General features: G+C 48.1%; 1 protein-coding gene across 1 annotated transcript; it reads right to left on the bottom strand.

The window, feature by feature from the left end:
- Positions 1-9,923: 9,923 nt before the first annotated feature.
- LOC139358369 (kin of IRRE-like protein 2) lies at positions 9,924-14,647 on the bottom strand. The gene is given in 10 exon segments (XM_071078912.1): positions 9,924-10,039; positions 10,324-10,456; positions 10,543-10,670; positions 10,891-11,039; positions 11,154-11,259; positions 11,881-12,031; positions 12,632-12,792; positions 12,939-13,088; positions 13,978-14,127; positions 14,293-14,647. Coding segments are annotated over 10 exon segments (1,599 nt in total).
- Positions 14,648-15,516: the final 869 nt, after the last annotated feature.

Genomic DNA, 15,516 nt, shown 5'->3' with positions numbered 1-15,516 from the left:
AAAACAGACTATTCACTAATCGTGCATAAAAAAATCAATATTGTATTTGCATCGACTTCCCAGATCTAATTTACACTGCATATAGGGTATCCCCCAGGGAAGCTTAGCCCAAAGGAAAGAAGTTGAAGAGAAGAGGAAGAGAATGACTAGAATGAGGAGGACAGAAGAACACAGAAAGGGAGGAGGCCAGGTTGTGGATCAAGGCCAGGTCTGAAGGGGACAGCTGGTGGTACACATAGAAGCAAGAGGAAGGTCATCATGAGAAATTCTAGGAGTACAGAAGGAGGGTGTGTTTAGAGGTTCTGATTCCTCCAACAGGGGGAAACAGAAAAAGTCCAGAATCTTAAATAATGGGCTTGGGTCAGCCTCATGTATTCCATCAGGTCAGAGGGAGACAGGGTGTGTGTCTGAGGATCCAGGCAGAGTTTCAGGTGATGTAAATCAAGCCCAGTTGATAGTAGTTGAAGAAGATTCTAGAGAAGGAAACAGGAAATAGCATCTCTTGGTCAGAAATGGGCAGTCAGGTCTTTACTACTATACCCTCAAGAAATGACTGAATTCCAGAACGGCATCTTCCTACCTCTGCCCTACCCATTACTTACTCTCTTGCAGTGTATGAGATACTTCCTGTGCACCACCCCACGTGCTCTTGGCTTTGCCTCTTACTTAAATGGCTGCTGCTGTGGCAATCAATCTATGCAGGCTTTGACAAGCTTCCTGCAGCCTGGGCCTCAGGAATTTTTGTCACACAGCATGGCATGCCCAAAGAATTGCTCAATACTCACAAATGCTCAGCTGTGAAATGCAGGGGAGCTTATGTCTCTTGGGGGACCCCTGGACAAATGTGGGACAGGATCTGATCAATAAATGTCTTCCTTCCCTTTCTTACTCCAGAGACTTTGTTCTGACTTCTCAGGTGATTCCATGAGATGTAAGTGGTCCGAGTGAGGGCCCATTGAAGAATGCAAATGTATCCTGGTATTGACTTGCTTTCCCTCCTGCTCTGTCTGTCCTCAGCCCTGCTGCCTAGAATCACCCTTCCAAAGAAACTACTGTCACATAAGCCTTTATCTCAGGCTCTACTCTGGGTAACCCAGGCTAGAAAAACAACAGACCAAGAGAGTGAGAAGGAGATGGGGATATCTTCCCTGGAGGGCTTCTTGAATTCAGCAAGTCGCTGCAGGGAGCAGGGGCTTCTCAGAACAAATGGTGAGACTTTCCCCATCCCTTGCTTTGGAGGGTGGTGAATACCTGGGGCAGGTACCTCTCTGGCTAATGATACTCCTTTTATAGGAGACATTTTTCTGCTTTTCAGAGATCATTTCACATAAAACTCAGACTTTGGGACTTAAAGTCCTACTCTCTTTTCTAGACCAATGACTCCCTAATTCTCCATGGCTTCATTGTAAGATCCAGAGTGCACATTTGCCCACTGACTTGATCTTCTGCCCCTGAATGTGGATCTATTCTTTATTATTCCCCTGAAATCAGTCTCCTGAGAACTGGCTGCCCCAACCCAGGTGTGGCCTAACTGATGCAAATATAGGGGAATTCTCGCCTCTGGTAGTTTGAGATTCAGTCCTTGGTCAGTTAATGGGAACCCAGATTATAGAATGCAGGTCTTTGCTTTCAGGAAATTCAATGACTGTGTTGGAAGCACTAATTACCTGCCTTAAAAACTAACATTATTAGCCAAGAATAATTATTACTGCAAGGAAAAGGAAGACAATCAGGAAGGAACACATCTTTAAAGCCACTTTCAATTTCAACTCACCTTCTAGCGGAGGGGGAAAGGTGCAAATCCTTATTCTCCTCTCTATTAAAAAGGAAGCCTTCAACTGTAAGCAATCTGCCACTGAATCCCATTTATATTTTTTACCTGTGGTGTGAATAGCAATTAGATGTAGTGACAAAAACACAACATGTGGAGGTTCATACAACTTTGGTATTTGTTATTTTAAGTTCCTTTTCAGGATATAAATGATTATTGGAGTTTGAGTGAGTTATGGTTGGTGGGTGAAGGGTGTGAGGTCTGAAGTGTGTGTGTGTGTGTGTGTGTGTGGTGGGGGGTAGCATAGGGAGGCTTTATGGTTACTATGGCTACACCACACAACTCCCCTGGCAACTTGAACAGGGTGTAAGGGCAACAAACAGGGGGAGTTGGAAAAGCATACAAATGAAATCAGAGGGGGTTACAAATTTCCAAAATGGAAGACTGTATTTCCTTAAATACCTCTACCATCTGGGCACGTTCTCTTTTAAGATTCTGTACTCCAGATGCATTTTTGTCAAACAAAGCAGAGTTATCTTTAGTAATATAAAATTCAGGGAGCAATGGCTGAGCGTAACAATTCTAAAGAAACCTTGGGATCGGCCATAGAGTGATGCCTGATTTAACTGGCATTATTGGGTCGCAATGCTACATAAATAAAATAACCCCCGTAATGGGAGCTACCTTGTTGAACTAGGATGGATGAGTGGGTCAGTGGGAAGATTCTCTTTATTATTCTCCTTTAATCTGCCTCCAACGCTGCACCTGCAACATCTCTTCTAGGTCTGCCTTGGCCCCAAAACCCACCAAACTCTGTGGGGAGATAACAAAAGGAAGGGTGTGAGGATGAAGGGTAACCTTGATGACTCTAATTCTGTTTTCCACTCTCCTCTCTCCTTCCACACAGGCCTAGCTCGTGGGTAATTGGATGGAGGAGAGGATGAAAGCAAGTGAAACTTCCTCCTTCCTTCAGGCCATAACAGCCAAATAGTCTCTTGCTTATGTGACATACACTTTGTGATTAATTCACTGCTTACCCTTCTTTGTCTATTGCTCCATCCTTTTCTCAACTCAACAGAGACTTCTATTTTTCTCTGTTTTTTAAAGTCTTAATTTTTAAAAGTTTTGTGGAGGTAAAATTCACATAACATAAAATGAACCATGTGAAAAGACAGGTTGAGTATTCCCTTATTTGAAATACTTGGGACCAGAAGTGCTTCAGATTTTGGATGTTTTTGGATTTTAGAACATTTGTATGTATACAATGAGATATCTTGGGGACAGGACCCAAGTCTAAACTTGGCATTAATTTATATTTCATATACGCCCTATATGCATAGCCTAAATGTAATTTTTATAATATTTTTAACAATTTTATACAGAAAATAAAGTTTGTGGTAAGTACTTTTATGTGCAGAATTTTCCACCTCTGGTGTCAAGGTAGCACTCAAAAAGCTTCAGATTTTGGAGCATTTCAGATTTTGAATTTTTGAATTAGGGATGCTCACCCTGTGTAGCTTTCAGTTGCGTTTAGTATACTCTCTGTGTTTCACAATAAACATCTCTATTTCATTCCAAAACATTTTTACCACCTCAAAAGGAAGCCTGGTACCCGCTGAGCCATCACTCGCCACTTCCCCCCTCCTCCGCCCCTGCCAACCACTAAAACTTTTAATTGTAGTATAAAATACGTGCAGAAAAATGTGCAGGTCATATGTGTGCAGCTCAGTGACTTTCTCAGGTCACACCCGGGGTCCCCTGAGCTCAGATCAAGATGTAATCTTAGCAGCTCCTCCTGTGGCCCCTCTCACTTCTAGCCCAACCTCCAGAGAAGCCACTATCCTAATCATGGATTGTGTGTGTGTTTTTGAGCTTTCATCATATGGGCTCCAACCTTATGTTCTCCTTTGAATCTGGCTTCATATCTTCATCAGTATGTTTGTATGGGTTATGGTTTGCTTATTCTCTTCCCATCTTCATCAATATGTATGTATGATTGTGTTTTGCTTATTTGCATTACTGTATTGTATTTCCTTGGGCAAATTTACTCTAATTTGTTTGCTGGGTGAATATACTTCACTTTACTTATCCATTCTATTGTTTCATGGTGCCTAGTTTCCCTCTTTAGGACTGCAGGACAAATTCCCCTGCTATCTCAGTGGAGGAGAGCTGCTTTGCCCGGGTCACACTCCTTTGCTGGGCAGTCCACATCCAGTGCTGATTGACATGTGGGGTATGAAGGCCTAGCCCCGTCACCCTAACTTGAGACAACTAGGAAGCGCTATCCCAGATTCAGAGCTCTCCCGTGGGGGTCAGCTGAGGCCATGATGACCTGCATTGCAGCCCACCTGGCTTCTCTCTGCCCAATTCTACTCCCTCCCCTCCCACCATGGGTGATGATTCTTTAATTAATGTCCTGCATGTGAGCATTGCTTTCTGGGTAGGAGTGGGCTTTGGATCATTTGTAATGTTTTGCTTTCACGAAGTGGTGCTGCTATGAACATTCTGGTACAGGTGTTCTGGTGAAGATGTGTGTGCATTTCAGTGGGGTATGTATCTCAGAGTGGAACTGCTAGGTTTTAGAATTAGCACTCACTCAGCTTTAATAGATAGTGCCAAACAAAGTAAAGTGGTTGCACCCATTTACCTTCTTGTCAGGAGTCCTAGTTGTTTCACATCCTCACCAACATTTAGTTCTCTTTTACATGTTAGCTAGTATAATAGGGGTCATGATATTTCAATCTATGCGGTTTTTTTTTTTTTTTTTTTTTTTGAGATTGAGCCTCTCTCTTGTCACCCAGGCTCGAGTGCAGTGGTGCGATCATGGCTCCCTGTAACCACCACCTCCCAGATTCGAGTGATTCTCCTGATTCAGCCTTCCTAGTAGTTGGGATTACACATGCATGCCATCATGCCCACCTAATTTTTGTATTTTTAGTAGAGATGAGGTTTAGCTATGTTGACCAGGCTGGTCTCAAACTCTCGACCTCAAGCCATCCACCTGCCTTGGCCTCTCAAAGTGCTGGGATTACAGGCTTGAGCTACAGTACCCCGCCTTCAATGTGGTTTTAATTTGCACTTGCATTGCAGCCTATATAGTTTTTAGGTACCTCTCTTGAGCCATTGGGCAGATACCCCTTTTTTAAGACTAACTATTTTTTAAAAGCAGCTTTAGGCCCACAGCAAAATTGACAGGAAGTATAGAGATTTCCCATATAACCCCTGCTCCTACATCTGCATAGCCTCCCCCCATTATCAACATGCCCCAACAGAGTGGCACATTGACACATCAGTATCACCCAAAGTCCACGGCTTACATCAGCATTCTCTCTTGGTGTTGTACATTCTATGGGTTTGGACAGATGTGTAATGACATGTATCCATTATTATAATAGCACGCAGAGCATTTTCACTGTCCTGAAAATCCTCCTTGGTCTGCAGACACTCTTTACAATGATCACATCCCCCTTTATCCACGACAGGCATACATTTTCTTGTGCACCATTGGGACCAACATTTATTAAGTTTTTTTTTATTTAGGAAAACTATAAATATAATTTACCACAATTATCATTATAAGTATAGAGTTCCATGGTAATAAATACACTTAAATACTTTTTTCCCCTTCATTCCCCCAAGATATTTATTAATTTTAATACTTTTCTACCTACTGGGTACAGGTAAGACCGGTATGGTTTTATAGTGGACTGGAATATTGTTGCCTTATTACATTGCAGCAGCTCCCTGTAGTAATAAGCAGCTGAAGAGGCTGGGCGCGGTGGTTCACGCCTGTGATCCCAACACTTTGGGAGGTTGAGGCAGGCGGATCACGAAGTCAGGTGATCAAGACCATCCTGGCTAACATGGTGAAACCCCATCTCTACTAAAAATACAAAAAACTAGCCAGGCGTGGTGGCGGGCGCCTGTAGTCCCAGCTACTTGAGAGGCTGAGGCAGGAGAACCTGGGAGGTGGAGCTTGCAGTGAGCTGAGATCACATCACTGCACTCCAGTCTGGGTGACAGAGCAAGACTCCATCTCGAAAAAAATAAAATAAAATAAAAAAGAAGTAGCTGAAGAGTAACAGAAACCCCTGGGGCATGCTATCCTAGAGCAAGAGAGGTATGGCTAGTACTAGAAAGGGGCCTGGGGCCAGGGGACAGGGTAACGATACCAGAAGAAGTTGGCTGAGGCAGAAGAAGGTCAAGGTTGATGCAAGAAAAAGAACATGAGTATACATAGAAATAGATGTAGGTCTAAGCCCTGCTACTAATCAGCTTGAGCCACTGAATTTAGACCTCAGTTTCTACATGTATAAATTAGCAGGTTTGGTATAAACAAAACTTCCAGATTGTTTCCTTCTCATTTTACATTTTCATTAATTACAAAAGTTATATATATAAAACTAGTAATTGGAGTCCCACTTCTGGCATGACAGCATAAGGAACTCCAGTGACCTGCTCACCAGTGAAGTGGGTGAAAATCATCAAAAAAAAAAAAAAAAAAAAAAAAAAGCCAAACAAACTAAAGCCTCTATAAATGGTCCTAATGGCAAATGAAAAGAAAAATATCTTCAAGCAAGTCTATGAATATTCAGCAAGAAAGGAGCGAGTCTCTGGTATCTGCCCCAAGACCTCTTCCTTCCTCTCCCCTCCCAGCTCAGTGAGGCTCTTTGCCTCATCCCTCCTGCTCAGCTGAGTGTAGAGACTCCACTCCAGATGGCTGCGGCCAAGAACACAGGGTTCTCTCTTCCCCCAGCTCCCACTGCTTTCTTCCTGGGAGGAGCAGGATATCAGCATTTCTCATCTTGCCCTCAGCTGCCTGTTGCCCAGGCTTAGTTCCAGGCAAGTGCTGGTGAGAGGTGAGGGCTCCCTTCTTCCTCTCAGCCTGTGCTATGCAACAGAGGAGGCTGAAAATACTAGGGCCCTGATCACTCTTGTGCCACCGCAGCTTGTGGGCTGATGGTTCCATATCAGAAGAGGTAAACCAAGAAGACCCCAGTCTGATGTCACACCCTTGATCCCCCAACTCCACTGAGCACTCAGCTAGAGCAGAAAGAAGCTTGTCATCATCCTCACCTCCAGCTTGAGAGCTGTCTCAGAGACTTTGCCTGGGGGAGAAGCAGGCCATACAACAAGTAGCTCCTAATCTCTTCCCAAAGGAACTGACTTCATTTGCAATAGAGAGTGGAGAAGTTCAAACCTAAGGGCCCTCTCTGGTGAGAGGCAATTGATGCATATGGGTCTAGGTCTTAAGACAATACTGTCTACGTGGTAGGCCAACTTGTCTGCAGGAGAGAACTGGAGAATAAAACAGCTGGGAGAAATCCTGTTGGGGTCAGAACAAATCTCAGACATGAACCTCAGGAACTGTGTCTCCAAAGGAGTCATAATTTGATTGGATTACTTTATAAAGAAATTTATGCCCCAGGGAATTGCTGAAAACAACAGAATGATCAGCGGGCAATTAGCAGAGTTAAACAGCTAGGAGTCAACAGGGAAAGAAAGAGAACTGAACCAATATGATTCATCCTACAGTCATCTCAGGGTGACTGTGGTCATACCCAAGTCTGTATCTCCCTAAGGAGCAACATCAGAGGTTTAACACTATGGAGTAGGGATAGGGAGTAGGGGGTGGGAGAAATAGACTTCACTCAAATCTAATCACTGAAAAATAAACAAGAAAATAACAAACAAGTCTTAGAGGGGAATTCCAGTACCCAGCACTGCTACAATATATTATCTAAAATGTTCAGTCTCAAAAAATATTGCAAGCCACACACTGGAGGAACACTGGAGCAAAGAAGGCAATAGAAACTGCTTGTGAGAATAACCAGATATCATATTTAGTAACAAAATACTTTAAGATAGCCATTATACAAACATGTTCACAGAACTAAAGGAAACTGTGATTAAAGAAGTAAAGGAAGGTAGCATGACAATGTGACATCAAATAGAGAACGTTAATAAACAGAAATTACAAAACAGAACCAAAAGCAAATTCTGGGGTTTAAAATTACATAACTGAAATAAAACATTTACCAGAGTGGCTCAACAGTGGATTTGAAGTAGTAAAAAAAAAAAAATTAACAAACTTGAAAATAGATTATAATTCTTTTATGTTCAAAATCTTATATGATGTTGGCCAAACTGATAACATTTAAACGTGAAGACCACAGCAAGACTTGTATTGGAACAGGTTTAATAGATTTTACCGTCATTTGTAGGGCATGGACCAGCCTAATTTGAATATTTAGGTGTGGGAGGTTATAGTGGGAAAGCAAGAAGCATGAAAAAGACTAACTTGTTCAATATGTCATTTGGTTCAGCCTGATTGCCCATGTATCAAGTGAGATTTTGAAAAAGTTTTAGACTTTGATTGTGTTACTCAGAAAAATAGAGTATGGATTTTGAGGTCTGGGTTTGACTTCTAACTTAGTCACTTTTCAGTTTACCTTGGCCAGAACCTAGTGCTAGGTAGTAACCAATCACAAAATTTCAGTGGCATACAACAGTAAGGACTAGTTTAGCTCGTGTGTTGGTGGGGCAGCCTGGGAGTTTGTTGGGTACGGGATAGATTGATCTAGGCATGGCTCAGTGGGGGTGGCTCTGTTTTATGTGTCTTTTTGGGACCGGAAGGCTAGACTGATGATGGCAGAGGGGCAAGAGAGCAGGTCCAACTGTAAAAGCACATTCTAAGCCTCTGTTTGCATCCCATCTGCTAACATCCCGTCAGCCAAAACAAGACACATAGCTAAATCCATAGTCAAAGGGGCACTGTGAATTTACACAGCAAAGAGTATAGACAGATGATCCTATTACTGGGGGGAAGTAAAGACTTGGAACCATATGACAGTCTACTATAGTCAACTACTAGCAAGTTATTTTGTGTTATCTGAAAGAAGGAGATGATACTACCTAACCTTATAATTTTGCTGTGAGGGTTAATTGCAATATTTTATGTACCTCCCTTGACATGTCATACATAATCAATGGCTATGAATTTCCTTCCTATACAAAAGCCATAATGGCAGGGCGCGGTGGCTCAAGCCTGTAATCCCAGCACTTTGGGAGGCCGAGACGGGCGGATCACGAGGTCAGGAGATCGAGACCATCCTGGCTAACACGGTGAAACCCCGTCTCTACTAAAAATACAAAAACTAGCCGGGCGAGGTGGCGGGCGCCTGTAGTCCCAGCTACTCGGGAGGCTGAGGCAGGAGAATGGCGGGAACCCGGGAGGCGGAGCTTGCAGTGAGCTGAGATCTGGCCATAGCACTCCAGCCTGGGCGACAGAGGGAGACTCCGCCTCAAAAAAAAAAAAAAAAAAAAAAAGCCATAATGGATATTATAATTCTTTTATGTTTGAAATCTTATACGATGTTGGCCAAACTGATAACATTTAAAAGTATGAAATAATTAATACATTATTTTTGTAACACGCTAGTAAAATAATGGATTTCTATCTATTATGTTCCCACTAGGTTCCACTTGCAAAAATATTTTGGCATTGTTGAATCCAGAGTGTATGGCCATTCTGAATATTGCTATTTTGAATTTTCTTACATCAAAACATTATCTGAAGCTTCTACACTGCTTTTCTGTGAATCCCTTCTTGTGGTTATATGAGAGTTTGTCATTTGTTGGACCATAATGGGGCAAACTATTTCATGGAGAGGTTTCAAGGCCTCTGGGCTGGGCATCCATTACCTGAGCTGGTGTCCTGTTGGTTTTAGAGTGTTGGCACCTGCTGAGTGATTGAGGCAAGGATCTTAGGGTGCAGGGCTCTCGAGCTCCATAAATCCTCTCTTCCCTGAGAAGAAAAGCTAGCATACTGGAAAAGCAACAAAGTCCTCCATGTTTTATTAGTGTGACTGCTGCCCGTGGGAGGAAAAACAAAGCCATCTGCAGGTGCTGTCAGTGTCAATAACACATGACACCAGGCTCCAACCCCACTGAGTTGATTTGGTGGTCTAAAATATTTTGGCCAGACATAGGACTGCATCTGTGGCTTTGTATATTTGTTGAAGGAGCTACCTAAGCTCATTTGTTAAATTTTTAAAAAGCAAATGAAGCGGACCTAGAATTGGTTTAATGAAGATGTGGCTCACAAGGGCAATGAGCAGCAGGTGGGCTCTGCTATCTGGGCAGGGTTAGTTCAATTAAGAAAAGCTTTGTCAGCAAGCTGTTGATCTCTTTGGGACCCAGATGACAACCCACTGTTGTCGAGACTAGTTCCATGGCTAGACTCAAGGGCTGTCACTACTAGGGGAGCTGGGATGGAGACGGTGGGTCACTCAGAGGAGAGGCCTTGCTCTCCCCAAAGGCTGTAACAAAGCCTGGTCTGGCCAGAGCACTCTCCGCTAACCTTAATCAATCAGGCCATGCTGCCTCCAAACTCTGATTCCTCTAAAAGCCTCGCCTTTAATAGGTCGGTCTCCAGGCCCCGCTGGGTGTAAGGCTCCTTCCAGGCCACTCCCACTGCATTAGCCCTTGCCCCCTCTGTCCACTCCCTATCCCAGGACGGGCTAGATCCCCTAGAAGCCCCGCCTTCTCACCGTTCACAGTCAGCGGAGCCTCCGCGGCGCAGCCCCCCTGGCCCGAGAGCCCAGGCTCAGCCCTGCACACATAGTCTCCTGCGTCCTGTGGTCCCACCGACGGAAGGCGCAGTGCGTCTCCAGAGCCCAGCACCTGCGACAGGGAAGGGGCGTCAGAAGCCGGATTTGCAAGGAAGCCTGGTCCCCCGCCAGCCACCGCCTCAAGATTTAGGGCTGCACCTGCGCGCCACAGCGGCGGGTCCAGATTACCCGTGGAAGCGGGTTCCCGCGCCAGGCACAGCTGAAGGAGGCGTCTTCCCCCACGTCCACGGACACGGGCTCCGGCTTTGCCTGCAGAATCGGCCCAACTGGACGAAGGAGATGAGGGGTCACAAGGCCGGAGAGGAATGCAGTCCCTGACCCGGGATCAGCCCCATAGAAACACCACACCCTCTAGGGGGCAAGAATATGCCCCAAGTCCACTCTCTTCCTCCTAATACCCCACGCCCACTCTCCTGACCCCGCCCCTCAGCAACCCTGAAAGCCTCGCCCACCTTTGACCACACCCACAGCCCCGCCCCAGCTCACACAGCACATCCAGCGCAGTGCTGCGGTTGGCGCTGCCCACGGCGTTGCTGACCTCGCAGGACACGGGCTCAGTCAGGAACGAGGCGCCTGCCACGACCTCCAACCTTGGCCCACGGGTCCCGAGCACCGAGGAGCCCCCTTTTGCCCACCTGAGGAAATGGTGGCGCTGTTACCGTTGTCCCTGCTCTCTGGCACACCTACTCAGGTCCCAGCCCTTCCCAAGCTCACTCTTGGGGCTAGGGAGAGGTGGTCTTCGTCCTCACCTGTAGCCTGTGACTGGAGGCTGGGCTGTGGCCTGGCACAGGAAAGTGACCTTCTCTCCCTCCTGCACAGTGTGTGGTGAAGCAGACAGAGTCACCTCTGGGGGGTCTGTGAGGGTGGGACAATGGTCAGGTGGGCAAGGACCAGGAACACCTCTGTCACTGGCCTAGGGGTCCAGTGCCTGATTCCTCCACCCCAGGAGTCTGGGCCCCTAATCCCCTTCTCCCTTTGAGTCAGGAGTCTGGGCTTTCAGTTCCCAATTCCCCCAGTTAGGGAGTCAAGGCCCAGCTTCCTCTTTCCCCAGGGACCCCCAGCCATCTGTCGTCTCCTGCTCGGAGTCTCACTCTGTTGCCGAGTGGCAGGATCTCAGCTCACTGCAACCTCTGCCTCCGGGGTACAAGTGATTCTCCTGCCTCAGCCTCCCAGGTGGCTGGGATTAAAAACGTGTGCTATCATGCCCGGCAAATTTTTGTATTTTTAGTAGAGATGGGTTTCGACATGTTAGCCAGACTGGTCTCGAACTCCTGAGCTCAGATGATCCGCCCGCCTCGGCTTCCCAAAGTTCTGGGAGTACAGGCATGAGCTACCATACCTGGCCCTCTCCTGCTCTCTTAGATCCAGGAATCCAGGTCCCAGTTTCCTCATTCCCCAGGGGCCACAGTCCCCTCCTTCCTCATACCCAGGAGTCAGGGCCCCACACCCCTCTTTCCCAGGGCCAGCTGCACTCACACTGCAGGCTCAGTGTGATAGCTGTGTCCCTTCCCGCAGGCAGGGCCTGGCTCCAGGCCCTGCAGACCAAGGTGGCTCCATCATCATGGCTGGAAGGGGTCAGGGTTAAGGTGCTCTCCACTGATCCAGGGGTCCCTTCCTTCAGCAGGGTCTGGAGGGATGGATAAGAATAATAATGCCATCAGAGGTGTCCAATCTTTTGGCTTCCCTGGGCCATATTGGAAGAAGAATTGTCTTAGGCCATACATGCTAACACTAATGATAGCTGATGAGCTAAACAGTTACAAAAAAGTCTCATCATGTTTTAAGAATGTGTATGAATTTGTGGTGGGCCACATTCAAAGCCATTCTGGGCTGCATGCAGCCCACAGGCAACAGGTTGGATAAGCTTGCCTTACTTATATAGGGTTCACTATGTGTTGGGCACTCTTCTGGGCATTTATAGGTATTTATTTATTTAATCCTCACCATACCCTATGACATGCATGCTATTATTATTCCAATTGTATAGATAAGGCAACTGAGGCACAGAGAGGTTAACTAAACATCAATCAACTAGCAAGTGGCTGAGACATGATTTGAACCCAGGTAGTCTGGCCCTAGAATCTTGACCCTGCATCATATTTCAAGAGTCCAAACCCTTGAACCCCTGCCCTCCCATGTCTTCTTCTCCTCGGGATGAGCCTGTGGTCAGAGTGTACCCCAAGTTTTCCTGAATGGGCAATGGCTAGCACAGGAATTTGGACCTGACCTGATGGAAGGTGGTTCCATCCAACCGGACCCCATCTCGGAACTACAGCAATTCAGGGGTAGGGCAGGCATCCCCAAGGCTCCGACGTGTCAGGTTCACAGGAACTCCAGCAATGAGAGACACAGAGGGGCCGCCCAGCACCTGGGGGACTTCTGGGGGGACTGCAAGGTGGATTTGGGGTCAGAGATGGATCCTGATCCTCTCAGCTCCAATTGACCACTCCCCTGGGCTCCCTGGACTCTGCTACTCATAGCTAGTACTGGCTGCCCCCTTGGGCTCCCAGGGGACAAGTGGGTGAGGTCCTTACCCAGCACGTGAAGTTGGGCTGGTCTCGAGCGGAGGCCTGCTTGTGTAGCCTGACATTCATATGATGCTTCATCCTCTAGCTCCACGGGCCTAATGTGGAGGTCATGCTGGCCATTGGCTGCATTCCCTGATATCCAGTACCGGGACCACCCTGGAGTCAGGGAGGAGGCAGCACGCCATGGTTCTGACCGGTCCACACATTTGGTGGTAAGACACTATTAAAGAGTGTGTACTGGGCCCATAGAGACTCTAACTCCCTCCCAACCCAGAGTCACTGCAAACTTGGTGGTAATAAATTCAGAAAGGAAAGCAAGAAAATGATTGCCATGAAAGTTAGGTTAGATACTACTTCTGGAGTGAGGGGGAGGGGGGCTATGATAGGGGAAAAGAATACGGGGGCTTCTGGGGAGCTGGCAGTGGACTTGGGTATTGGCTGTGTGAGTGTCTATATTATTTGGTAAACCTTCCGTTTATGTTTACTGTATTTTTTGCATTTATGTTCTCTTTCTTTCTTTTTCTTTTCCTTTTTTTTTTTTTTTTTTTTTTTGAGACAGGGTCTCACCATTACCTGGAGTGCAGTGGCTTGATCATGGCTCACTGCAGCCTTGAACTCCTGGGCTCAAGCAATCCTACCACTTCAGCCTACTGAGTAACTGGGAATACAGATGCACATCACCATGCCTGGCTAATTTGTTTAAAATATATATATTTTTTTCTAGAGATAAGGTCTTGTTATGTTGCCCAGGCTGGTCTCAAACTCCTGGTTTCAAGCTATCCTCTGGCCTCAGCCTCCCAAAGCGTTGGGATTCCAGGCGTGAGCCACCGCACCTGGCCTGTTTACTATTTCGCAATAACATAATAATTCCAAAACTCTATGGGTCACCCTCAAAGAAGCAGCTCAAAAATCAGGACTCCTAAATGTTTACCCAAGCCCATCAATTTCCCAGACTTAAAATGTCAAAATAGAAACTGCAGGTACAGCCGAGCCCAGCAGCTCTACCCCTAGCCAGCCCGTCCCAGGGTGGAGAGAACCGTCTTACCTCGCGGGTCCCTTTGGCCCCCTAGGGCCAGCCCACTCTAAGTCCCCTGAACTAGCCCCCAGTAGGCGCCCAGAGCACACCGCAGCCGGGCTTCCTCCCCCAGCAGCACCACCAGGTCCTCTGGCTGTTGCAGGAAATGGGGCGACCGGTCTAGGAAAGTTGGGGGCAGCAGGGCTGAGCTTAGCACCTTCAAGAGCCCCCTCATTCAGGACCCAGGGGTCCCAGCCCCCAACTCCCTTCTCCCTAGTGAAGGGGCAGCCCGCAAGCAATCCCCCCACACCCACCCCATATTCATCCGCTCCCTTCGTGCGGTACCTGCGCTCCCTCTGAAGCAGAAGAGCAGGACGAGGAGGGCGGGGACCAGCATCCTGAGCGTGTGTCCCCCAAGGTTCACGAGATTTGCAGTCGCACGGGCCTCCCTGTCAACTTCTTCCTCGGAAGCACTCCTCCTGTCACCCTGGCCCGGAGCCCCCTTCGCGCTCGACTCTTCTCCCCAGCCTAGAGAACCCCTGTCTCTGGCCTGGAGTCCTCCAGGTGAGCTCATCCGCAGCCTCTGACGCTCTGAAACGCCTGCCAGTTCCGCGCCCTGGGTCTCTGGGAGACCCCAAGAGGGCCCAATCCAGCTCGCCCCGCCCGGGTCCGCCTCCTGGGAGCTCCGCCCTCTTCCCATTGAGAAACTCCCGGGGCTGGACGCGGATGAATGGGGGATGCAGGGCGGGGTCCCCGGGCGGGTGGACGCCCCCAGTTCAATTGGGGTCTGGGAGCCAGAACACCTGGGTTCCAGGAGGGGGTCCGGGCTGGGTTGGACACCTGCGCCCTGCCAAGGTTGAGGGGCAGGCATGGGGGTGAGGAGGAGGGAAGGGAAAGAGTGGAAGAAACTTGCTCAGCCCAGGTCCTGGAGGGACTGCGCTCAGTGGAAACCGAGCTATTAAAGGGGGCCTCTGGGGCCTCGCCACTTTCCGCGCCCTGGGGAGGCGGGGTCCGGGGCTCCTCTGGCCTGCGGGTCGGGAAGAGGGCACGCCGATACCTGGGGGACAGTTGGGACCCCTGCCTTGACTCCCCCAGCCTCAAAACCCCTCCTCAAAGTGGGGAACAGAGGGCTGTTCCCTTGTTATGGCTGCAAACGTCCTAAGACCGAGGAATCCAGGACCCCGGCCCCTCCTTTCCCAGGACCCCGCAGTCATGGCCCAGCCCCTCTCCCCACTCCGCTGGCCGGGCACCTCGGCCTGGTTGCCTGGCGACGGCTGGGAGGCGGCGGTGCCTGGCCAGGGCAGGCAGGGAGGCTGGGAACCGCGCAGCTTGTCCTGACGCTCCATGCAGCCCAGCCAGCTGGGGCGTTCCCAAGCTGCGCAGCTGGCCAAGCAGGTGGGAGGGACCCCGAGCAGCCTGAAGGAGGGCTGGGGAGCTGGGACCCTGATCTGACATTCCTGGACCTGTAAGAACTGGGGGGTCCACATTCAAATTCTACGCTGTTCTTAGGCTCAGACTCTGTGTCCCTAATGGCGGGGTGGGGTTGGGAGTAGGGGTTGGACTTACAGG

This window comes from Macaca nemestrina, chromosome 15 (assembly GCF_043159975.1).
Source record: "Macaca nemestrina isolate mMacNem1 chromosome 15, mMacNem.hap1, whole genome shotgun sequence".
NCBI lineage: Eukaryota > Metazoa > Chordata > Mammalia > Primates > Cercopithecidae > Macaca > Macaca nemestrina.
The sequence above is the reverse complement of the archived record's forward strand: the minus strand, read 5'-3'. Positions and strand labels throughout refer to the sequence as shown.